At 35.9% G+C, this 24,637-nt stretch overlaps 1 protein-coding gene across 1 annotated transcript in view; it reads left to right on the top strand.

Annotated features, from left to right (window-relative positions):
- The first annotated feature begins 11,259 nt into the window (after nucleotides 1-11,259).
- The window catches only part of NAF1 (nuclear assembly factor 1 ribonucleoprotein), a 31,379-nt gene continuing 18,001 nt past the window's right edge, over nucleotides 11,260-24,637 (top strand). Inside the window, exons 1-3 of the mRNA XM_011363734.2 lie at nucleotides 11,260-11,810; nucleotides 15,738-15,909; nucleotides 23,269-23,362. Coding sequence (XP_011362036.1) covers nucleotides 11,452-11,810; nucleotides 15,738-15,909; nucleotides 23,269-23,362 — 625 coding nt within the window. The 5' untranslated portion in view covers nucleotides 11,260-11,451. The remainder of the gene's footprint in view (nucleotides 11,811-15,737; nucleotides 15,910-23,268; nucleotides 23,363-24,637) is intronic.

The following is a 24,637-nucleotide window of genomic DNA, read 5'->3' as shown; positions in this document are numbered from 1 at the left end:
TATTCATTTACTCTTCTATTAAAAAATTCCATATTAAAAAGATAAAAAACATTAATTAGAAACTCATCTTTAATCACATAATACTAACATAATATTTTCAAAAAATAAAGCATAGTCAAAAGTATTGCTCTCACTAAATTATTAATAAAACTGATATGTATTCAATAAAAGCAAAACTTTTTGTATCATTAATTTAAAAGTTTGCAAATAATAAAGTTTGCACTGCTTTTAAATTTGATTTATTTTAATAGTATGCTTTATTTCATCTCAAGTTTCATCTAAAATTCATCATTTTTAATTTGTTTTTGGAGTGAATTTTAATTCACTTAATATAATAATGTATACACGTATATAATTTATAAGAAAATAAATATGTATATATTGGGGAGTACATACTCCCAAATCATTTTCTGATGAGGTACTGTATCATAAATATTTTTAACTTTCTGTATATTATTATGTTTCGACATCTTAAAAAATCTTCCCTTGCTGGTGAGAGATGGTGCATCCACGGCTAGCCAATTCTTAGAGGTAGCACAGGGTCAGCAGATCAGTCTTTGATATGCAAACTAACCAATCCAAAACCAAAGCTTCTCCTCTATCTGGCTCATACCATCCAGGAGTAATATTATATTCTTTTAATCATAGCAGAGCCAGGTGCCAGGCAACTAGGGACCACCCTTATAGCTCAAAGCCCACATAAATTACTCCAGTTAGGCAATCCTGAACTGCTTTGCCTTCCCCATGGAAACCCCCATAAAGGTAGTGGCCTAAATCTTGCCCAGGCTCCTGTTTTTGCCTCCTGACCACCCTGGTGGCTTTCCCATGTGGCCCTGTGTGGTTTGCTGTGCCTCCTGTCTCTAGGACCTATGAATACAATAAATTTTGCTATTTCCTGAGTCTCTCCTCTGTGGCTTCTTTTAGTACATCTGACTGACCATCTCAAAAAAAAAAAAAAAAAATACAAAACAGATGTACCTACCAAAAAAAAAGTTTAGAGATCGCTATCCCAGAAGTCACCTAGTCAATCTTCAAGCCCAATATAAGACTTTCTTTAATGTCATCTTACTCTGTGCTTGAAGTATTCCATTACAGTTTTATTATACACGTTGCTAAAGTGAGCGCATCCGTTATGGTTTTACACTCACCATCTCCTGAAGAAGCTGATTGCATTTTTGGATTATGCTACTTGCAACGAATAACCAACCTTAATTTGGCACTTCTCAGGTGAGAGGAGAATGGAGAAAAGTAGTAGGGTCACTATTTTAATTATTGGGTATGATGCAGAAGTGCTAAAAAGTGGGTTAATTGCTTGATTCCTGAACAATATGATCTTGACCACTTCCATCAGTGCACCAGAGTGTCTGACAGAAAGACTCCAGGGCCGATTAGTTCAAAGCACCTTTTCCCCACTCTATCATTCAATATCTCTTTTCTCATGATGTATACAGTAAATAATCCACTGATCGCCATCATCACTTAATTCATAGAATTGAACAAGAATGGCCTGGACATATTTGCATTTGGAATCTTGAGGAAAATAAAGGATCTCCTATAAGAGCTTTCCCTCGATTATTAGTAAATGTCAAGAAGCAAGTGTGCAAATAATTTTCTCTGACCCGGAAACAAACCAACCAACCACAAAACATGTTTTTTTACTACTTTTTTTCCAAATTGGAAATGATGACAGCCGCTGCACTCTAATTGGCTGGTTTGTGAAACCATTCGACAACATTGTTTGACTTCTGTTTAACTTTCATATTGCTTTATTAAAAAGAAAGCATTTTTCTTGGAAGAGTAAAATCAATTTTAGTAACTTCAAGATTGAATTATAGGCAACAAATAGAAATAGCCAAATTGGCATGTAGATTAAAATTCAGAAAAAGGGAAAGTAAACCCTGGCTTCAGACAGAACTGAAAATAAAAATAAAGTGTAAAAACTTCGTTGAGTGTGTTACCTATACATCCACCCTGAATTACAGCAGCAGTTCCAAAAATACAGCTTTTTTCATTTTGGCTTTATTGAGGCATGACTGACATATAAAATTGGCTTGTACTTTCTGATGCCATCCTCTTTTATGCCCCTGTGCATCCTAATCCTGCTTGACTCGGTTCAGATGCTGCTGTTGAAGCATAGGTGAACCAAGTGGGTGGCAGCACTGTTTACAGCAATATACCCCTGGGTTAGAAGTTATCTGAGGTGAAGTAGAGATTCTGAAGCAGTATTAGCCAAGGTGTTCTGAGATGTGTTGATGGGATGAAGAGACAGCATTTAATGGTGCCAAAAGTGTAATATATATATACTAATAAATGAAACGTCTGATGAGATGGGATTGGAAAAAAAAAATTACAAAAGGTGACTAGAAGAAGAAAGAGTTAAAGATGGATGTAGAGTTGGATTAGATCTAGCAGTTCAATACATCTCAGAGACGCCTTTTAACCTGGAGCCTTGAGCCTGCTGTGGAATCTGGCTTGCCAGAAAGGGGACGATTACTCATTCCTTCCCCCTTGCCCCATCCATCATAACCACAGATATGCCTGGTCTGGAGTGTGCTTGAGGAGGCAAGAGGACCTTGTGTACCACGCAGACCCATGATCTAGCCATACATTGAAGCTGAGTGTCAGGATTGCTCTGAGACAGAAGGAATGAGGCAGTGCCCAGAAGTTAGGCATAATAGTGAAAACTAACATACAAATTGGAGTATTTTAGGCAAGAAAGGGATGAGATTGATAACAATGAGTCACTGGCATGGGCCAGCCTAGTCTTCCACTTTGCAGCAGTTTGTGTCTGCTTGAATTGCCCTCTGCTCTCAGAGAAGCATGCTTTCCTACAAAGCTTTGAGGGGTCGTTGGCCTTAGCAATAAAAGAGTGTGCTGTAGTAGGGAGCTCTTCCAGGTTTGGATGGGCAGGTGGCTGGGAAAGTCTGAGGACTATAACTCTGTATGGCAGACTCATGCCTTGTAAAACACAGCTTTCCTTCTGTCTTTCGCTCTCCCATTAAATCTGCCCAGTAGATGAAATCCTTCTCCTGCCTGTGTGAAAAGTCAATCCCTCTGACTTTTCTGGTCACTCTTCAGTAAGAGCAAGTCCTATGATCTTTTGAAGCGGCAAATATAATTACAACTCAGAAATGTCATGTCCTAGATAATGATCGAAATTCTAAATTTGATTTCAACATAAAATCTCATTTCCAGCTGAAGCTTCTTTTGAGCTGGTCAGTGATGGTGGGAAGGGGGACATGATCTTTCTTTTCCCTTTTATCTTGTCTCCTCTTTTCCTAGCTTGTTATCATTCTAGGTTTTTCACCTTCCTGTGTTGATAAGATGGCAGGAAAAAGAGGTAAGGGAAACTGGGGGAGGCAGTGGTAATCACAACAGTCCATTAACTTTCTCTTCCAAAACCTTCTTCATAAACTCTTTTGAATATTTATCCTTCTATTTTTTCATTTTTTGAATGTGAGTGAGAGTTTAGGGTTTTTATAAATGACTTTTGGCTATTTCCTTTGATATTCTACATTCAAGGAAGTCTAGCATTTCATTCAAGGAAGTCTAGCACTTTCACGAATTTAATACATCATGAATTCTGGTGCTTCAATCAAAAGTTCCAATTTAATATGCTGTTATAACTATGCTATGAGGTGCTGGTTTCTTAGTCAGTTTGGGCTGCTATAACAAATTACTATAGACTGAGTGGCTTAGAAACAGCAGACATTTATTTTCACAGTTCTGAAGGGTTGAAGTTTGAGATCAGGATGCCAGCATGGGTGGGTTCTGATGAGCCCCCCATTCCTGTTTGCAGACTGCTTACTGTTCCTTTTTAATCTCACTGGTAGAAAAGTAAGGAAGCTCTCTTAGGTCTCTTGTCTAAGAAAAATAATCCCATTTATGAGGGCTTGACATTCAGGACTTAATCACCTCCCAAAGTCCCCTCTTATTAAATACTGCCACACTGTGGGGGGTGGGGGGTGGGGGGTGGGGTCAGTGTCAACATATAAATTTGAGGGCACAAACAGTCTTTAGTAATTGGTATATGTGAATATTGTCCCCAGGAAAGAAAGTAACCTTGTAATCCTGCTTAGAGAATTTGTTTTCCTGGAGATATTTTTTAGGGACCTGATTCATATAGTCCATCTGGTAGTTCTAGTAGCAGTGGGCAATGAGGATGTCTGTTTATCGTAAGGGAGATGTGAAGTCTTTGAAAGACTGAAACCAACTGGTGTTCTTAGTCATATTTAATGTGGTTAGAAGAACTTTAAAATGCCTGTCATGAAAACAAGATTCTAGTGCTTGGAGCAGAGGATGATCTAACACTACAGATGGATGATCATTTTTAAGGGTCAATAATAATGTAAGTGGCAGTCTAAGCCAAAGTGTATGTTTCCAACTAGCAAAAGCATTCAAGTTTTAGATTACATCCTGTATATTTTGACATCTCTGAGAGCAGTGTGTTGAGTGTAGAAATTGCAGAATTTCCAGCCAAAAGAAAGTAAAGCAGCCCAGTATTTCTCTGTCTCGATGCTTTTGTTAAAATTGTCTCTGACAACACCATCTTCATTCTCATCACTACTTTGGTGATGCCCTTATAATCTACGTTTTTATGTCAGATTTAGAAGTTTGCTTTTATCTTAAGACAATGCAGAGTTAGTTACCGGAAGGTTTTGAACCAGAAAAACTGTATGATATTTGCATTTCAGAAATCTTATGCTGGCAAGAGTGTAAGGATGAATTAGAGAGAGGTGAGACTAATCAGTCAACAACAGTTAAGAGAGAATGGAGGAAAAGTCAAAAACAAAACAGAAAACAAAAATAAAGCAAAGGGGGAGAAGTACAAGATGATATCTCAAATAGCAAAAGTGGAAAGAGTGATAAACAGTGTCAGATTCCTAAAGGTCAGCAAAGGCGAATGCTAGAAAATATTGACTGGATTTGGCAATTCAACTGAAGTCATTTATGGCTTTAAAAGTTTTAGTGTAGCCATTCTGTCATAAATGTACCTGTAATGATTTAAGGAATGGAAGATGAAGAAGTGGATTAAACCAAGTGCAGACTATTTTTTCAAGAAGTTTTCCTATGAAGAAAAAAGAAAGATAAGAAGAAGGATTAAAAAGAAAATGTTTAAGGGGGAAAAAGAAAAAAAGAGAGAAGAATAAGAAAAAGGTGGATTTTTAACTGAAAATGACTGAGATAAGAATGATGAGAAAGGCAGGAAGAGATGAAATCCACAGCACATCTGAATCAGCTCTACGTTATAAGGGACTTTTTAGTTTTTAGTTTTTGAGATCAAAAGCTAGTAGTAAGAATGGGTATGGATATTTATAAATATGGAGGCAGAAAGGTGAGGGAGTTCATAATTTAATGTTTATTTGATGAGACTGAAAGAATTCGTAAAAAGGAGTTTTAAAGGATGGTGAAGTGGCACTGTCATGACACTGTCCAGCATGATAGTGATGGCAGCAAAATGGACTTTTGGGTCTGGACAGAATTCTCCATCTAGTCACTGTATTAGCTGGAAACTTCAGGCATCTTCTGAAGGAACATTTAAATTTAAATTAATTGACATTAAATAAAAGTAAAAAATTCAGTTCCTCGGTTACCTTAGCCACATTTCAGTTGCTCAGTAACTAAATGTGGCTAGCGGCTACTGTATTGGATGGACAGTACAGAACATTTCCGTCATTGTAGAGATTTCCACAGAACAGCACTGGTTTGGAATAGCCTCTTTGTGGGAGTGGGACATTTATGTAGGTATTTGTTTGGGACAGGTTAGGTGTTGCTACTCTGCATTGAAAACTCATTTTTTTGAGGCTGCTCTTCCTGAACTCTGGCCTCTAGAGGTTAGACTTTGGGTGGCCAATAAATAACATCACTTTCTTCTCCTTTTAAGTACACAGCAATTTAGAAATAAGACTCAAGAGAAGGTTGGAGAAAAAAATTACCTTAATTACTGATAAAACTAGAGAACATGGCATTAGATCTTTAGCAGAATGAACTTTTGGGACAAGACGGACTTCAATCATTCTATTTGTTGGAATCTTCAGGCCTCTAGAGAATATACAGGAACATTTACCAGCTGTGTAACCTTGGGAAACTCGCTAATCTACTTTGAGCCTCGGTTTTCTTATCTATAAAATGGCAGTGACAATTATATCTACTTCAAAATATTGTGGAAATAATTAAACATATTTATATAGTGCATAGAATAGTGGCTGGCACACAATTAAATGCTACAGATGTGTTTGCACTTATTATATTGTATAATGGAGGATAGCTCAGATGCACCCTTTCTGCCAATAAGTAAAGCTGAAGAAGGATTGAAAAGGTACTGGGCCGAGCCTGTCCAGCTCCTTTTCTCAAGTTCATCAAACATGTAAGTCACTCTCTTCACCAGTGGGATGTGAGAGGAGACTGGAAAGCTAGAGGTTTTACTTTCACACTCTCAGTCCTGAGTAGTGAAGTGGCAATCTTCCCTCTACAGAAACACGAGGAGCGGAGTATAAGTATTTCCCCTTACATTCTTGGTACATATTTTTTCTATTCTTTCTGTCCACGCTCAAATAAGTCTGGTAAAATGTTTGGGGCTGAAATAGCACGTATGTCTTTCTTTTCCTTACTGCATTAGTCTGCAATGCAAAAATCAGACGTTGACCCAGTCTTACGAAAATGGGAATAATGACTTGCTTAAATAGTCACACATCCTGCCTCTAGTCATTGTGTGACAAGTATTAGAAAATCTTCTCATTTCCATTTAATAAGGGCGTTGCAGGCTTCTAACTGAACTGTATGTGTGTCTATTCATGTCTTTTTAAACACTGAAATAAACTAAGATTGATCAGTATGTCATCTATAAAAATTCCTGACTTAGAAATTTGGAAACAGAAAACGAAGCGTATATAAAATGACGTTTCCAGAAAAGGCATTAAGTTTCAATTTATTGCTGTATTTTTATTTTATTTTATTTTATTTTATTGCCACTAAATTCTTTCTTCAAATGAAATGTTACTTGAAACCCAACACGTGTAAGAGATCTGGAATGCCAGTCTTTCCAACCTCCCCATTCCTTAACCCTCATCTTGATCAGCTCCTGATACACTCTGAAGGGTCTATGGAGCTCTGCTCTGGTGGTCTTTCATTATTTAAAACTGACATTTTATATCGTGAGCTCCATGAACTTAAGGGCCTTTTCTGTTTTGTTTACCTCTTTATTTCCAATACCTACCACCTGACACAAAGTTGGTGCTTGGTTAATATTTACTGAATGAATGGGTGAATAAATATGACTTGGACTATCACACAAAGTAAATTGGTGAGACTGAAACTTAGTATATATTGAGTGACTAGAAAGATGTTGGTGGCATTACCAGGATAGGAGATAAAGGAGGAAAAGTATATGGAAAAGGATGCTGAGATCCATTTTAGATATGAGAGTATGAGGTACTTGTGGGGGCATCCAAAGAGAGGTATCAACAGACAATGAGCTAGTCAGTTTATTCAGCTTAGACTCAATGGTCTAGCACTTCAACTCCTGCTTTAAAAGGCTTTTGTTCATTTTACTTTCAAGCACTATGCTACTCTGGGGATGTTTTCTGCCCTCACATAGTCACTAGGGCAGTTTCTTAAACTTTAATGTGGATGCAAATCACCTGAGGAATTTTGTTGAAATGCAGATTCTGATTCAGAAGGTAGGGCCTGAGCTTCTGCATTTTTTAACAAGTTTCCATGTGATGCACTATGATATTTTGAGTAGCAAGGCATTTCAAATCAATGAAAATGGCACTAAGAGCTGGTTAGCCATTTATTTTTTTTTTGTTTTTATAACAAGTAGAGACTGGTGAACTTGCAAAATTCTGTTTGTTTTTCAAATAAGTTTCTTCTCATAAATTTTACTTTTGTACTTTAAAGAACATGCTTAGTTTTTTTTTTTTTTACATGTTAGCTTTGAAATGCAACATGGCTTTTAATTCATAATTTAACTCAAGGCAAATTTTCTTAATTTTAATAGTAATCCTATAGATAACTTATTCTTTCAAGGGTGTTTTTTTTTTCTTTTCCTTTTTTTAGCTTTTAGCCATAGGCTAAAGACTTCAGGCTAAGTTTAGCAGTTGTTAGACATAATGCAGTAGAGTGGCAAGCTTTGGGAAGTAGGTAAATTCAAGATATTTTGAAACATTCAAATGCTTAAAAATAGGAGCGATTGCATAATAGTGACCTAGTTTAAAGGTAGGCAGAAGTACAACTTTTCTTATCCTGCAACACAGAGACTGTCCCCATCCCCCAAACAAATAGAGATTTTTATTGGAAACCGGTAGCCTTTCTTAGGTTAAATTCATTTAAACTGAATTAATAACTTAGATTTCACTTGTAACTTTATCTGTAAATCATTTCTCCTTTATTATTATTGTTTCATAAAGATAATTTGTTTTCTCTTTCTTTCAAATTTCCTTTTTAGGATTTGTTATGATTCTGGACATCGAGAGCCAGGTGTAAATTAGACACTATGATCTTAAGTTCATGAGACTTAATTTATGAGAAAAGAGAATAAAGAAGTAAATAAATACAACCATTTCATGTGAAGATATGTATTATCAAAAATAAAAAAGAGCAATGAGCTAGAGAAGGACTGGTATTGGAGGATACTCTTGGACTGTGTGGTCTCTGGGGCGTAATACAGTAGAAACATGAGTAAAATGAGGAAATGAACCATATTAATATGAAGGGAAGAGAGAACAGCAAAGTAAGACTGCCCTGTAAAGAATAAGCTTGGTGTATTGAAGATCAAGATGATCAGACAGGAACAGCACAAGGCAGGGGAAATTGGAGAGACAAGTAGCAGCCAGGTCAGGCAGAGTTTTGAAGACCAAAGGCAGGGAGTCTGGATTTTATTCTAAGTGTGATGGTATATATTTTCAGTTTTAAACATAAAATTACATGATCTTATTTATTCTCCACTGTGAAGTTCTCCTACTTTCTCAGATTAAAAAATTCATGGTTCTTTTTAAAGGCCCAGCTCAAATGTCATAGTCATTGTAAAGCTTTCCTTATCTTTCCCAGTACTTCCTTTCTCTGTAGTATTCCTATTTTGTACATTCCACTACCACAGTACGTGCTCTACTATATACTAACGCATTTATCACTTGTTTCCTACTTGTCATTTCTACTAAAATGTTATCTCCTTAAGGGTAGGGACTGTGTTTTATTCACCAACCTATATGCCCAGTTCATAGTGCAGTACATAGACACAGTAGGAAGTAAATGATTACTGAATGAACAAATGGGTATTTGAATTGTTCCCACACCAAACTTCTGGCTTTAACCTATGAAATTCCAGTCTTATATTTTCAAAAGCCCGCTGGCATTTTCAACTGTCCAGTTTTTCCTGAAACTCAATGTCCAAAACTCATTATCTCATTCCAACTTCTCCATTATTGGTAATAGTAACTTCTTTGTTTCCTTGTTTAGAAATTTTACAATACTATAATTTTTCTGATACTAGGGATTTATCTCCTTTACTCTATTTCATTGACTCTAGCGCTGGTTCAGACTTCCATCACTTAATTCCTAGAAAAATGCAACAGACTTTTGGCTTGGTAGAGGTCATTCTGACTCAAATTTCTTCTCCAATTCATACTGCTTATCTCTACAATACCATTGTCATAGAAGAATCATTTTATTTATAGGTTCATGTATTGTTCTATTGATCAAGTATTTTTGCACACTTATGTGTATGACAGGGGCCATTCTCTCATATAAAATGTTAATTATTGCTCAAAAGCACTAAATAAGATAGTATTTGTATCTCCATTTTGCAGATAAGGAAAACGAGATTTAGCTATGTTAGGCTACCTGCCCAAGGTCACAGTTACAGCGACAAGGAAACCGGAGAGCTGAGATTTGAACACAGGTCTATTAGCTGGAACACTGAGCTCTGCTTAGTCATTGCATTAGTGAGTAATATCTCAAGTTTAAATTCCTGCCTCTATTTGGAGGATTTCCATGATACAGCCCACCAGTCTTACTTAATTTCCTATTACTGCATCTCGTAGTCTACATTCCAAATATCTTTCTAGTTATCTTCTGTACATTGATCTTTTTAATTCAATTGATAGTATCCTCAAAACCAGATTTCTGTGAAGATCTACTACTGTGGAAGACATACAATAATTCTCATTAAATATAGCAAGCCCTCTGTATCTATAGGTTCAACCAATCTCAGATGGAGAATATTTAAAAAAATGTTACCTTGTTGCTGATGTACTATGTACAGTTAGGCCTACGATGGCTGCATTAGTATTGAACATGCACGGAAGATTTTTTTCTTTCCCTAAACAAAATAGTACAACAACAGTTTACACAGCATTTACATTGTATTTGGAATTATAAGTAATCTAGATGATTTTTAGCATACTGGAAGATGTGAGTAGGTTGTATTCAAGTACTACACCATTTAATTTAAGGGACATTGAACTTCTGTGGATTTAGTATCTGAGGGGGAGGGGAAGAGAGTCCTGGAAAAAATTCCACCCCTCCCCCCCACCCAGAGGACTATAATTGATAAAATCCTTAGCACAGTCCTTGGCACATGTCCATGCTTAAATAGTAACAGTGATTATTTATTATTACTAGAGATGCTGACGCATCAAATGGAAGTTCTAATAGGGACCCAGAAAATTCTGAGCCACACCTTAACCTTTAGAACTTTTTGCTTGCTTGCTTTATGATTTAGAGTAATGGTTTCCCTGGCTGTTACTACATTTTAGTCCTTTCCCATCCTTTCTATGAAGCAGTGTCAACTACAACATGGACATCACCAAGCACCAACATTCTGTCCACCGTTACTGCTCTCTTTAATTTGAGAGTGCTTTGCAGGAAAAAAAAAAAAAACATGAAATAGTTGCGATTTTTTTGAGATGAATGGTCAACATGCTTGTTATCTATCAATGGATTTAACTTCACTTTAAAGAAGTTTACTAGAAATGTCTGTTCAAGTCTTCCTGGCTCAAGTTTCTGATGCACAGAGCCTCGCACAATCAGGGATCTCCCCTGTCCTACAATCCCTCCTTCCATGTATTGGCTTGCAATAGAATTGACCCAGATTCACTAATAGGAGTCTAGCCGTCGGACCTTACGGTGTAAGTAGTACACAGTACCGAAGAAGCAGAGAAAGAGGCGGGCTTAGGGCCACCTGAAGTCTGGTATTCAAAGGTCCTGCGGTGCGCCCCGCCCCCAGTGAGCGCAGCCGCGTCACGTTACGTCATACGCTCTCCCGGAAGTGCCGCTAAGTAAACGGTGGGGGCGTGTCCCCCAGACAAACCCGCGTGGAGTTCCCGGAGGAACGCGGGAAGTGGGGGCCAGGCGGGGCTATATCCACTGTCAAGGTTGCTTTATTTCCCTAGCAAGCCGGGACCCTGTCCGAGGCCCAAAACGTGAGGCCGATTGGGTCTCCGGCGCGACGCCATGGAAGTAGTGGAGGCCGCCGCTGCTCAGCTGGAGACTCTGAAATTCAATGGCACCGGCTTGGGGGTTGGTCAAGGTCAGACCGTGCAGTCACCGAGCTCCGTTCCTGTCCCAGCGCCACCGCCTTTACTACAGTCGGATGAGGGGTCCGCAGACACTGAGAAGGCCGTGGAGACTCAGCTAGCCAGGGAGCAGCTGCCTGAACTCGTGCTGAGCACTGGCGTCGGCGGGAATCCGGCGCCGCAGCTGAGGCCAGAACCGCCATCTGGAGGGAGCTGCGTCACTGGCGCCAGCGCTGCAGCACTGGCGAGAACACCAGACTCCTTGGAGACTTCCGACTCGGATTCAGACTCGGACAGGTCGGGTGCCTGCGGGTCCCGAAGCTGCGGGGAGAGGGCTTGTGTAACCTGCGTGGGGAGCCCGGGCCTTGGGCCGGAGTGGATGCTCGCGCGGGCGGGGGACTGGGGGAGGAGGTCCCTGACGCTCACTGCGCACGTGTTGACAAGTAACTCGAACCGCCCATTTCTCGCTGTTCACTGCAGATGCGGTTGTGAATCTTGAGCCTAATGATCAAATCGCTCTTCTCTACATGTGGTAGTCTGAGGATATTGGAATATTCCTGTAACTACTTAGTTTGGCGAGTCCTTTTGTAGTGATAACTTTTGAGTTTTGTGTCAGATCTGATTCATCAAGTTTAGCGTGTGGTCTTGTTTTTGAATCAGAGGGGCTGAGGATTAGTTAAAGGATTTTGTGGGGAGCATGTCTTCTTGAAATTAGCAAGATATTTTTATTTAGTATTGTATGTTCTGTTTAGGTTTTATAAGCCCCACCGCACATGTCTTAAATTTAAAACTTGTGGGAGAGGACTTGAGTATGTAGGATGTTCCTAACCCACACTGAACATTGATTACAAGTATTTAAGTGTGTTGTGTGGGATACTGAACAGAGGTGAACAAAATAGACATGATTCCTGGCCTACATTCTAGTGAGAGGGATGGAAAATATAAGTAAACATCAAATAAATAGAGTTGGTGAAAATTACCAAGGAACAATCAGGGCACTGAGGAAGTATTAGGAGAGCCCAACCCTGTGGGACCCTGTAGCCAAGTTAAAGTTTTAATTCTAAATGCTTGAGAAGCTGTTGAAGAATTTCAGGCAGAGAAATGACGTGCTCAGTTCACATTCTAATAAGCTTTGCTCTGTAAAGGAAAAATTGAACTGGGTCAAGAGTAGAAGTAGAGAAGCAAGAGTGAAAATAGTTGGAAAGCTTTTGCATGAGTCCATGCTAGTGTGGAAATAGATGGAAAGATGTTGCTGGAGTCCATAATGTGACCATGGTTATTTGGATTGAATATTTTGAAGTCACCCTGATCAGGCTTGCTAATAAATGTGGCAGTGGGCTAGACAAAGAGCCATCAAATGGGTGGATTGTTGTGCTGTTTACTGAGATGGCTGGAGACCAATAGGAATGTTTAATTTGGATAATTAATTTGAGATTTCTCTGACAGCCAATTAGAGATGTCAGGTAAGCAGTAGTATAATGAGTTTAGAGTTTGGAGGACAGTTCTGGACTAGAGATGTACAATTTCAGCATCAGATTACAGATAAAACTTTAACTTTTTATTGACATTTTCAAACTTAGATAAAACAGAGAGAATAGTATAATGAATGCTCATCACCAAATTTAAGTTTCTAATATTTTGCTAATCTTGTTTTATCTAACATTTCTAATTTTTTTAACCTAATAGTTTTAAAGCAGTCAGCGTGCCACCTTACCTGTAAATTCTTTCCTATGCATCTCTAATTGATAAAATACTTTTTACATAACCACCATGTCATTATCAACCTTAGTAAAAATCCTAATTCCTTAATACCACCTAATGCTCAATCTGTATTCAGATTTTTCTGGTTGTGTCAAGCAGAAAAATCTGTCATTTAACAGTTTGTTTGAATTCGAATTCAAACAAGATTCAAACCGGGCATTTGAGTGTATGGCTTTTAATTCTTTTTTAAGTGAAGGTGGTGTTTAAAGCCATAAAGACAGGACGTGAGGGATGAATTCCACTGTAGCACAGTGCATGCCAAAAAATGGAAGTTTTTTGAGGGAGTGGGGAACCATGTCAAATGTTGTTGAGAAGTTAAGTAAGATGACAGAAAGGTATCCACTGGACTTGGCAACTTGGAGATTGTTGATGATCTTGTTAAAGATTGGTAGTGATGGAAGCCAGTGGAGGAGTAAAGACTGAATGAGAAATAAAGTAGAGACAGAATGTGTTAACAGCTCTTTCAATAAATTTTAAGGAGAGAAATGAGGTCCACAGCAGGAGGGATTAAAAAGAGGTACTACAGAACACTGGTATGCTGATGGGAATGATCTGAAGCAGAGGAAGAGATTCATAATACAGTATAGTAGGAAGGAGTTCACTTGAAAATGGCATGGGTTCCTCAGTCCAAGTGGTGAAATTGGCCTTTGCCCATTTTCCCCTGTAACAGGAGGAAAGACAATACTTGCTAGAGCTAATGTCTTGATTTCAAGCCCTTCACAATCCATCTGGGAAGACATGTTTTTCAATAAATTATAGTATAGTAAGGAACAGGTTCTAGTAGGACATTTGAAAAAAGTTCTGTGGGAAATGTGGAAGGAAGTATATAATCCTTTTGTTGGGTACTGGTGACTTCAGAGGTGGTAATATTTGAGTTGAGCCTATAAAGAGAAATAAAATTTCTCTACATTGAAGACGTTCTAGTCTAAGGAAATACTACAAAGGGAAAGTTGTATAAATTTCTATGTTAAGTGTAAAGCTCTGTATGAGAAGTGTTAGGAGATGGGATTGTGATGGTTACCAGGAGCCTGGTTGTAAGGGGCCTTGAGATGCCATGCTAAGGAGCATGACCTTTACCTTGTACACAGTGTGGATTTAGGGAGAAAAATTGTTAAGGTTTTTCTCTGTATTTTAATTTTTCTTAATGAAAGAGAAGAATAGTATAAACCCTTATAGCAATCAACTTGATTTAACTGTTATTAATATTTCAGAACTGTTAGTTTCATATATATATGTTAATGAGCCATTTTAAAGTCATTTACAGCCATGATACTTTGTCCCTAAATATTTCAGCATTCATTCTCTAAGAGAACATTCTCTTACATAATCACAATACTATTATCACATGTAACAAAATCAATAATAATTCCTTCATATCTAATGTCCGGTCATGAACATTTTTTTAAAGCAAGAGTGTGAACTGATTAGGATAGAGGCCATGTGAACCTGAAGGTACTAGCAAAACAGCAATAGGATAAAGGGGTGATTGTTGTGGGACAGACTAGTACTGATATCAGTTATACAATTATTACAGAAAAGCAGGTGAGAAAGGAAGACTCAAAACAGGAGTAGCAGTGGAAATGGGATAGAGAAGTGGAATAAGAGTGATATTTACTAATCTGAAGATAGGATTTTATCATTGACTGTGAGAATGTGATAGCTCAAAATGATTCCAAGGTTTCTACCTACAGTGACTGGATCAAATAAAGACTAAGAAACAAATAAAATTGAAGCTCAAAGAGAAGTGATTCAATAAGGAGAATGTATTTTTTTTTACTCCTTTAATTTGTTAGTGTAAGGTAAGTGTGTGCCATTCATACAGAGGTGGCCAGCAAGCAGCTAGAGATTAGGCGTGGAGGTTAGAGATATCAGCACTGAAGATTTGGGCGTTGTCTGCACATGGTTGATGATTGACAACATTGGAGTAGATGAAGTTTTTGATGAGAAGAATACAGAGAGAGAAAAGGAAATGAAGATGGACCTTTTAGAAAAGCACATAAAAGGGGCCAAAGTGGAGTAACTAGCAAAACAACTTAAACTTGTTACTGGTAACAAGAATTGCTATGGAAGTCAAGGGCTAAAGGAGTTTCCAGAGAGTAGAGTGGTCAGCATGGTTGAGAACTTTGAGTTTCCAGGTGTCTGGAGACTGACAGGAAACCCTTTTTGACAATTAAGTGAACTGATTATTGGTGACCAATAAAAGTACCTTGCCCAGAGCCCTGTCAGTGATTTGTCACATGCTTAATTTTATTCAGACATATATGTGACATTGAGTCTATTGTAATAAGGGTTTTTGAAAACGTTATCAATGGATTAAGGACTACTTTCCGAATACCATAATCCACTTTAAAACGCTAGTTTTTGAATTACACCAGTAACAGTAAACATGTAGAAATTTTCTAGTTGAATAATGTTAATACCATCATATTAATGATATACTAAGTTTTCAACTTTTTCTTACAGTGATACAGATTCAGATAGTTCAAGCTCCTCCTCTTCCTCATCATTTTCCTCATCTTCCTCTTCCTCTCGGATATCACTTCCTCCAGTGCTGTCGGATGGAGAAGATGATTTACAAGTTGAGAAGGAAAATAAGAATTTTCCTCTTAAAACAAAAGATGAGTTACTTCTTAATGTAAGTACTTAGCTTTGTTACTAAACCTCATTTGGATATTCTAAAATATATTGTGGTACTAATATTGATCTCATTTTGTCTATATCTGTTCCGTAAATTTGAAAACTATTCTCAATTTCTTACTTGACATTCTTTCGCCATGCTTTTTCTTAAGTAAAAGAGTATTTGATCTGAATGATTTCTAACATTGCTTCTAACTCTAACATTTGATAATTGTTCTTCCCAGGGCATTAAATTTATCTTACTATTTTTCATTTTTTATCTTCCCTAGAAGATATTTCTTATGTAATTTACAACTTTTTTGTTGTTGTTGTTTGTCCTTATGTCAGAAATTACAATGACAATTGAAATTATTCTTTTAATTGATTGCATTTAGAGACATAGGAAGTGAAATTAAGTGGGTTGAGCTTGTTAGGATTTTTATTTACTTGATGTTTTTGGAGTGTTTTAATTATTGGAGTTGGAGAACAATTGACAGATTTGTTTTGTAAAGTTAGCTTTTGTGTGATTATTTCTTCTTAAACTGTAAGCCGTCCCCAGGAGGATGATAGTCTGGTTGAAACCTCCTGAGTCAAGAAGAAAGTGTTCTCAGAATTTCAGAATATAGGCTGTATTGCCACATTTTTATTCTGCGTACCCTCACATGTACTATAGTTATTAACAGTGCCTTTTAAAAATTTAATGATCACTAATTTCAATTATTATATAACACTTAAAAGAATGCTAGTTTAATGCAAGATTTGAAAAACAATTTGAAATGCCTAGAGGCAGTAGGATGCCTTTTCAAGACAGAATTCTACCAATATTATTTCTTTTTCTTTATTCATAAGAAATTTCCTATCTCACTTAGGTGTCATGTATTGAAAACTCTTGGATTTTTATGCAACTTCATCAGTGTTTCAAGTTTTCATCCTATAGACCTTACTTGGTTTCTGAATAATAATGTAGTATATTTTGTATATTTTGTCATGTGAAGGATGAATGCAAGCTTTCTTAAATTATATTTGTTTGGGCCATTTGCCACTTAATAAAGCCTTTGAATTGGAACTGTAAAGTTCTAGGAAAAAAATGATCGAATTACTTTAGTGTGTTGAATTCCAGTAGTTCATTTGCCAAATGCTGTGATGTCTGGGGATTTTTATTTCTATGTTGCCTTTTCTTTTATAATGATATGAGTGAAATATTTTCTTCCTTTACTTGCCTTTGTTATTACATCGAGAAGTATCGAATAAATATGTCCAGAAAAACTATTTTTACTCTTGATATTTGAGTCTGTAAACATAATTTTATTTAAATGATAGCATAGATATTTATCTCGTTTTAGATACTGTACGTCTAAAACAGATATTTAGTTTCATTTTAATTTTGGGAAATAACAGTTGTGAAAGTAGAGATTTATCACAAATCTTTATTCCGAAGTGGAATATTCAGGTTAGCATTAAGACTTCATAGTAATAAGGTGCATGCTGTTATAAAGTGGTCTTAAAATTATACCTGTATTAATGGCTGAAAATGGTGTTGTTGATATCTGATTAAATGTTTTATAATGGAGGGCTCTTTAGATATATGAAAATGTAAAGCAGAAATGTAAAGCAGGTCTTTCTGCAATGATGAAAATGTTCTATATCCATGTGGTCTTAATGTTTTTAAGTCTTTGAGCTTAAGCTATTGTCTTAAGCCACGGAACACTTGAAATGTGACTAGTGGGACTGAAGACTACGTTTTAAATTTTATTTAATTTTAATTAATTATATTTAAATAATATAGGCAGTGTCTATTATTGGATAAGCAGAATAAAATGAGTCTTTCCCATCCACTCATCCATCTTTCCATGAGGATTGTAGGGTAATCCAACTTCACACTTTAATCTTCCTAACCTGCAATAAATAGCCTTCATCTGTTATTTTCAGTATGCTTGGTTTTTGCTTACCAGATGATGATCCTTCTATCCCAGGTTTCCCTCATCGTCTCTGCCTTTAATTTTTTAATTCATCAGTATGCATTTTATTTCTGATTCTTCATATTGTGTGTGCACTGTCAAAATGGTCACGTCCTTCAGTATGTGTTCTGGCCATTTTTCCCCTTATTAGATTCTGTCTGTGTTTTTCTCTTTTCTGTCACACATACACATCATTTCCCCACTCACGGAAAATCAAAGTGATCGATTTTATTTCCTCAAAGGAGATTATGAGACTGAGGTGATTTATTCATTATCTTACTGGGCACAGCTGCTATGTTATCAGGGAGCAAGGTGTTAATCTAATAATTGTAATATTTGCTGTTGCAAACCTGAGCTATCTATGCATCAATCCTGGCAGTGAACCCTCCTTGGAAACCTGCCTTTTTTACTTTATTTTTTGAAAAGGTTGTGTTGAGGTCCTTTTTGTTCTTTGAAGATTCTCTTTTGAAGTCTAGGAATCATATTTTCAATATTTGATTTTGGCTACAACTGAAAAAAGACTGACTCTTCTGAGATGTTTGTTTAGCTTGGATTGATGAGTCAATTCATTCAGTAAATATATACTAAGCACTTCTATGTGCTAGTCATTGTTCTGGGTGATACAGCAATGAGCTGACCAGGTTCTAGTTTTTGTTGAATTTATTATCTAGTTAGGGAAATAGACTTTAAGAAAGGAAATAAATGGGACGTTAGGCAGTAATATGTTTACAAGAAAGAAAAGCAACAGGATAATTTGGTAAAGAGTGACTAGCCTTGTGGGTAACCTAATACTTTAGGCTTAGTAGTTAGGGAAGAAGTGACACTTGACATTCAGACATCAAGACAAGATCTCTTATTGCCCAGTCTGACATGGAATTCCAAGGAACTTTCTCTTTGAACCTCCTAAAGTTTGACCTCTTCAAACCTGCCAAAAATCTTTATGGAAAGCACGTTGCTTGGGTGAATTCTTGTTAATGGAGTTTTGGATATTTTCCCCCCTTTTGTTCTTTCTTTCTAGCTTGCTCACTTAAAAGGAACAAATATATCTTTTCTCCATTGATTCAGTCCCCCAAATGTCTGCCATTTTCAAAGCAAATATACTGTTTGACTTAACTAGACTTTCAAAGGAAATTCTGTAACAGATTCTCACATTGGAATTGTACAAAGCTTGGTTTTGGTTACTGACCTCACTTATGTCTTATGTGTTTTTTGTACAGTATTTAGTTCTTTATATACCTTTTGTGTTCTGCAGAGTATTTGGGATAGAGATTTTAGGCACATCGCTTTTATAGGTAGGTGTGTTACTATTAAGAGCCAGGTTAATGTCTTCGTTGGCCTTTTTTAGGAATGCCCAGGAAACTGTATATATATTACTGTGTTAACAAGGTCCTGGGGTCACTGAGCTGGAATTAGAGTGTGGTGGTGATCAGATCACAAATAGCAGTGTCTGTGTCTGTTTTTTCCCTAAGTTTGGTTCTACATGAGATGGGAGATCTCTATTTGTAGGTGAAACTTTTAGTTCTGTCAATATGTAGGTTGAAAATAGAGTAGCAGCAGGAATTAAGAGGGTCCGCCAGATTGTTCTAGACCACAGAATGAGTCTCTGCCCACTACAAATATTCTGGCTTAGTGTATCTTCCCTTATCTTCTTCATGCTGGATATTTCTTAGACATCCTTAGAGCAGAATATTGGGACTTCTCCAGACCTTATAGACTGACCCGCTCAACATAGAGTAAATTATATTATATTAATCTCAAAAAATAGTAAAAAGGCATTTGATAAAATTCAGTCATTTCTGATTTTAAAAAAATTTGGTAAGATAGCAATCAATATATACGTTTTAATCTTATTAAAAAATTCTAGTCAAAATGAATCATTATGTTTAATATTGAAACATTCATAATAAAGCGTCAGACATCACAATTGCTTGACATTCTAGAAATACCAACCAATATTTAAAAGTGAAAAACGTGATGTCCTAATATTGAAAAGGAGGATTTATATTTTTAAAATATGGTAATATAGTGAATACACAAGAAAATCACTAGACACAAATTTCAGCATGTTTTTGTGTGTTTAAACAGTATCCATTTATGATAGCAGTAAGTAATATTTAATCATTAGTAATTTATAAGAGCAAATAAGATAAAATGGTTTTGAATGAGCTTAAGGACTACTTAGAACCTATAATAAGACAACTGTAGTTAAATGTGATTTTAATCAATACTAATAAACTAATATAACAAACTGGTTTTAAAGTTTACCTAGTAAAATAAACATGTGAGACTAGCTAGAAAAATTCAAAGGGGAAAAATATTGATGGAGTGCATAGGGAAACTAGCCCTTATTCTCAAATATTAAAATATGTTATGAAAGACACAGTTGTTAAAACAGTTTAAACACTGAAATAAGTTAGTAGGACATAATGGAGATTTCAGTAAAAAATCCAAATATATAAGTACATTTAGTATATGTTAAAAATTGTTTTTCATGTCAGTAGGGGAAAAGATGGATCATTCAATGAGAAATAACTGGCTAGTTATTTGGGTAGAGATAAAGCCAATTTCTACCTTGCTTTTGTATAAGAATAAAATTGCAAGTGGACCAAATATGCAAATATTAAAAATGAAAATAGAGAAGCCATGAAAACATCAGTGAATTTAAAAATTAATTTGGTCAAGTGAAGGTCTGTCTCAAAAGCTAAAAAATGGAAAACATTGATATATTTGACTACATAAAAATTAAAATACCAAAATTCATTAAACAAAATGCTAAAAAACATGCTGGGAGGTAAGGGAGTGTGTATTTGCTACATATTTGATAAAGAGCAAATGTTCTTAAAAACCAAAGTTCTCTTATAAATTAATAAAAAGATAAGCCACCAGAAGAAAAATGTGTGAACTATACAGACAATTCATAAATACGTAAAAATATCCACGAAACATGAAGGATGGATATTCAGTCTTCCTGCTTAATGAAGAAATTCACATTAGAGCAAGATACTATTTTGGGCATATCAGCCTGGCAAAGATTTTCATCTCATGATGGCAAGAGTGTAGGAAAATGTCGTTTGTGGAAGTGTGAATTGATATAACTTTTTTGGAATGAAATTTAGCAATATCTGTCAAAATTTAAAATGTTTATATCTTTGGATCTAGCAGTTCCACTTAGAAGAATTTATCACAGGAGCTACTCAAAGATATATGTGAAAGAATGTCGTGTCATTGTGTATAATGGTAAAAATTTTAAAAGGGCAGATAAATGTCGATATTTTATTAAAGTAAAACATTTTAAAGTTATGAAAGTTTATATCTGCATAGTAAATGTTTGAAAGACTAACAACAGCTGTTTCTGGAGAGGAATTAGGAGGTTGAAAGAAATATGGTAGAGGAATTTATTTTTTACTTGCATCCTTCTGTGCTTTTTTCCTTTTATTGAAAACGGAAATATGTATTACTTTTATACTTTAAAATTAAAAAAATAATTGAAACAGTATTAGAGTTTAGATTTCTATGAAAACATAATTATATTGCATTTATTTCTCCTAATGAAAAATGCAAAACGAGGAGCCTTTCATTTTGTGGTCAAAGAGCAGTTATTTAGTATTTGGAATAACAGTGATTTTGTCTCCTGAGTGTTAAGGACATGTGGTCTGCCTCCTGTCCAGTTCAGAGGTTTTCATAAAGATCTAACAACACTTCCGCTTTTGGAAACTGTCCTACCATTTCTTCTACCACTATACTCTTGACTTTATTTAATCAGTAGGCGTTATCACAGCCCAAAAGTAATTAAAATATTTGCTTTAGATCTTACTGTAATTTGGTTAAGCAGCTGGGCAGATTTCATCACTATCCTTCTGCATTAGAAAATGTCATTAGAAAATGCCACTCCCAGAACGAGAATCAGTGTGAGACCTGTATCACCATTGCCCTCTAAAATATCAGTGAAGCCCTCCTGTCTGCAGTCTCCCAACATGATAGTTCTCCAGTCTTAGATTTAACAGAGTGTGGGGTTTCTTTAGCTAAGAACTTAAACAAAGCTGTTCCATATCACGTTCTTTACCAGTTTGTTCTAACAACTGAACTCCCTTCTCTATACTGATATACACACGAACCACTTTCAAATCATGGTCTTGCCAAGAAAAGGCTTTCCATATTTAATACGATTAAATGACAAGTAGTTGTCCTCTTCCTAAAAGTACAGAAAAATTCTGATACATAAAACACAATTGTTTTCTTCCAACACCAGCAGGCTACCCATACAGAGAGGTGAGTCTTCTGCATTGCGTTGGTTGAGACCCTTAGTGTGGCTCTCTGTAAGTAAGTAATCCTGGATAAGAAAATAACATCTCACTGAAGCAAGTTATGCTTTAATCTAATTAAATGATTTTGTTAAAAACCTTTTTTGAGCCCCTGTAGAGGAAAATCATTACCCATGATGCATTCATCTGCAGTACACTGTGTTATTTAGGTTTTCCTGTCTTTTCCAACATTTCTCCAAATGTCATCTTCTCCCAGATTAACTTCTAACTGCCATTAATAGAATCTTTGCCCTTTTAAGGCTTCCTAAGGAAACACTTTGTTCTAAGAGTTAATTGTGATCCTTTGGCAAAGGTCAAGATATAGAAAGCTCTTTTTATTTAATTTAAAGCTTGAGGTCAGTTTTATTCTTAGGTTTTTCTTCTACTTCATCTCTACTTCAATATCTAGTTTCTATAGCAACCGAGATACAGTAAGGTGCTGGGTCAGAAAAGAGAACTCTTTAAATGTTAAGAAATTTAGTGTTTAACCTAGAGAGGGAAGATACCAGGCAACACCTTCACAGCTTTTCCAGTCTGATGCTTACATTCTGTTTCTAGGAATTTTATATTTTTTCCTGAAGCGGCTAGACATTTATTTCTTTTTCACACAGTCCCAGAAAAGAATGCTGCACCTCTATTCAGTAACTTAATCACAGTCAAATTAATTGATTAACTAAATCAAGGCAGCTAAGAACGAGAACTTTTCCGTGGAAAAATTGTAGTGACCAGTAGAATAATTTTTCTTCAAGTGGAATGTCTCTGGGAATTATGTGCATTGTCTCTTTTCTTTACCTTGTATTTCTTAACAATAGTTTTTTTCTATTGTTTTTGGGTTTTTGTTCAAGCGTGATTGGAAAAATCTTGAATGGTACTTTTGTCTGTGTTCTCAGTCTAGATTAGGGTACAGATGTTAGACCTATTGCATCACTTAGGTGGGGAGATATTGGAGGGGAAGAAGTGTTGTCACACTAAAAAGGATAAAATTGAAGAGAGATGGTAAACTACTTAATGTTACATTTTCAGAAATGTGCATAGTACTTTAAAAAAAAGTATTCTCTTTTTTTTTTAGTTAAGCTGTTGAAGAAGCTGGAGGAAGAGTAATGTTTTTTTATATTATAGGAACTACCTTCAGTTGAAGAGCTCACTATTATTCTTCCTAGAGATACTGAATTAAAGCCTCTTGGGATGGTTTCAAGTATTATTGAACAATTAGGTATGTATATATCTTTATTAATAAAAACTATCGATTTTTTCCAAGCATGTACTAATAATTGAATCATACTTTGACTAATAAATTTTAAACAGATAAATTCAGTTTTTACTTATTAAGTAATCCATAAATACATTGTCATTATACAAATTTAAAGTATGCTTTTATGGACGTGTTTCTCCAGAATTTTATTCGATGTGTAATATTGGTTTTCTATTGCTATTCAATTACTAAAAAATTTAGTGGCTTAAAACAACAGAAATTTATTATTTTACAGTTCTTTGAGCCAGAAGTCTGATATGGGTCTCACTGTGCTAAAATCAAGGGGTCTATCAGGGCTTGGTTTTTTTGTGGAGACTCTAGCCGAGAATTCATATCCTTGCCCCTTTCAGCTTCTAGAAGCTGCAGTCGTTCCTTGGCTCATGGCCCCCTTTTCTTTACCTTTAAAGCAGCCTGTAAAGGTTCTCTGCTTTTAAGGACTCCTTACATTGGGCCTGTATCATAATCCACATAATCTCTCCATCTCAAGGTCCTTAACTTTAATCACATTTTCAGAAAGAAAGAAAAAAAAATGTTAATGTTGCATATTCACAAGTTCAGGGATTAGGATGTAGGGTGGGTATTATTCTGCCTACCGCTTTTGATTTTCTCTTATAAACATGTAAATTAGAATGATCTGTCATGTAGTACTGGTGTGAAATATGAAGCTGTTGGATTAAAAGAGAACTAGATGTTATAGACTTCTTTTAGCTCCAGGTTGTGAGGTAGGTACATGAAAGACCTTTAAGTTAATGAAGTTACCATTAACTCTCATGGTAAGATATACTTGAGACTAGAAGAGTTGACAAAGTCATACGATTTTTGAACTGGGAAGAAGACCTAGATTATCCACCAGCCCCCTTAGTATACAGGACTTAAGAAAAATTTGGCACTTGCTTTTTATGACCAGTTGTATAACGAGTCATTGGTAGAAATGAGACTTTATCTTTTGACTTTTTACTAACAATGTCAGTATTTTACTAAAAATATCAGTATTTTAAAAAATGAATATTTAGATAATTTATACTTTATAATTTAATCAAAATTTTGATCAAAGTGAAACATTTTTTTACAAAAATTATAATTACTAAAACTACCTGATTCTCGAGTCGTTACATTTACTAGTATTTGAATTATCTTATTAGGTATTTAATAAGATGCATAAATAAGTCAAACAGATAATTACTTGATTACATAGTGTTAGACTTGAAGTATATAGAAAAAATTTAGGTGTATATT

This window comes from Pteropus vampyrus, unplaced genomic scaffold (assembly GCF_000151845.1).
Source record: "Pteropus vampyrus isolate Shadow unplaced genomic scaffold, Pvam_2.0 Scaffold88, whole genome shotgun sequence".
NCBI classification, from domain to species: Eukaryota; Metazoa; Chordata; class Mammalia; order Chiroptera; family Pteropodidae; genus Pteropus; species Pteropus vampyrus.
The sequence above is the reverse complement of the archived record's forward strand: the minus strand, read 5'-3'. Positions and strand labels throughout refer to the sequence as shown.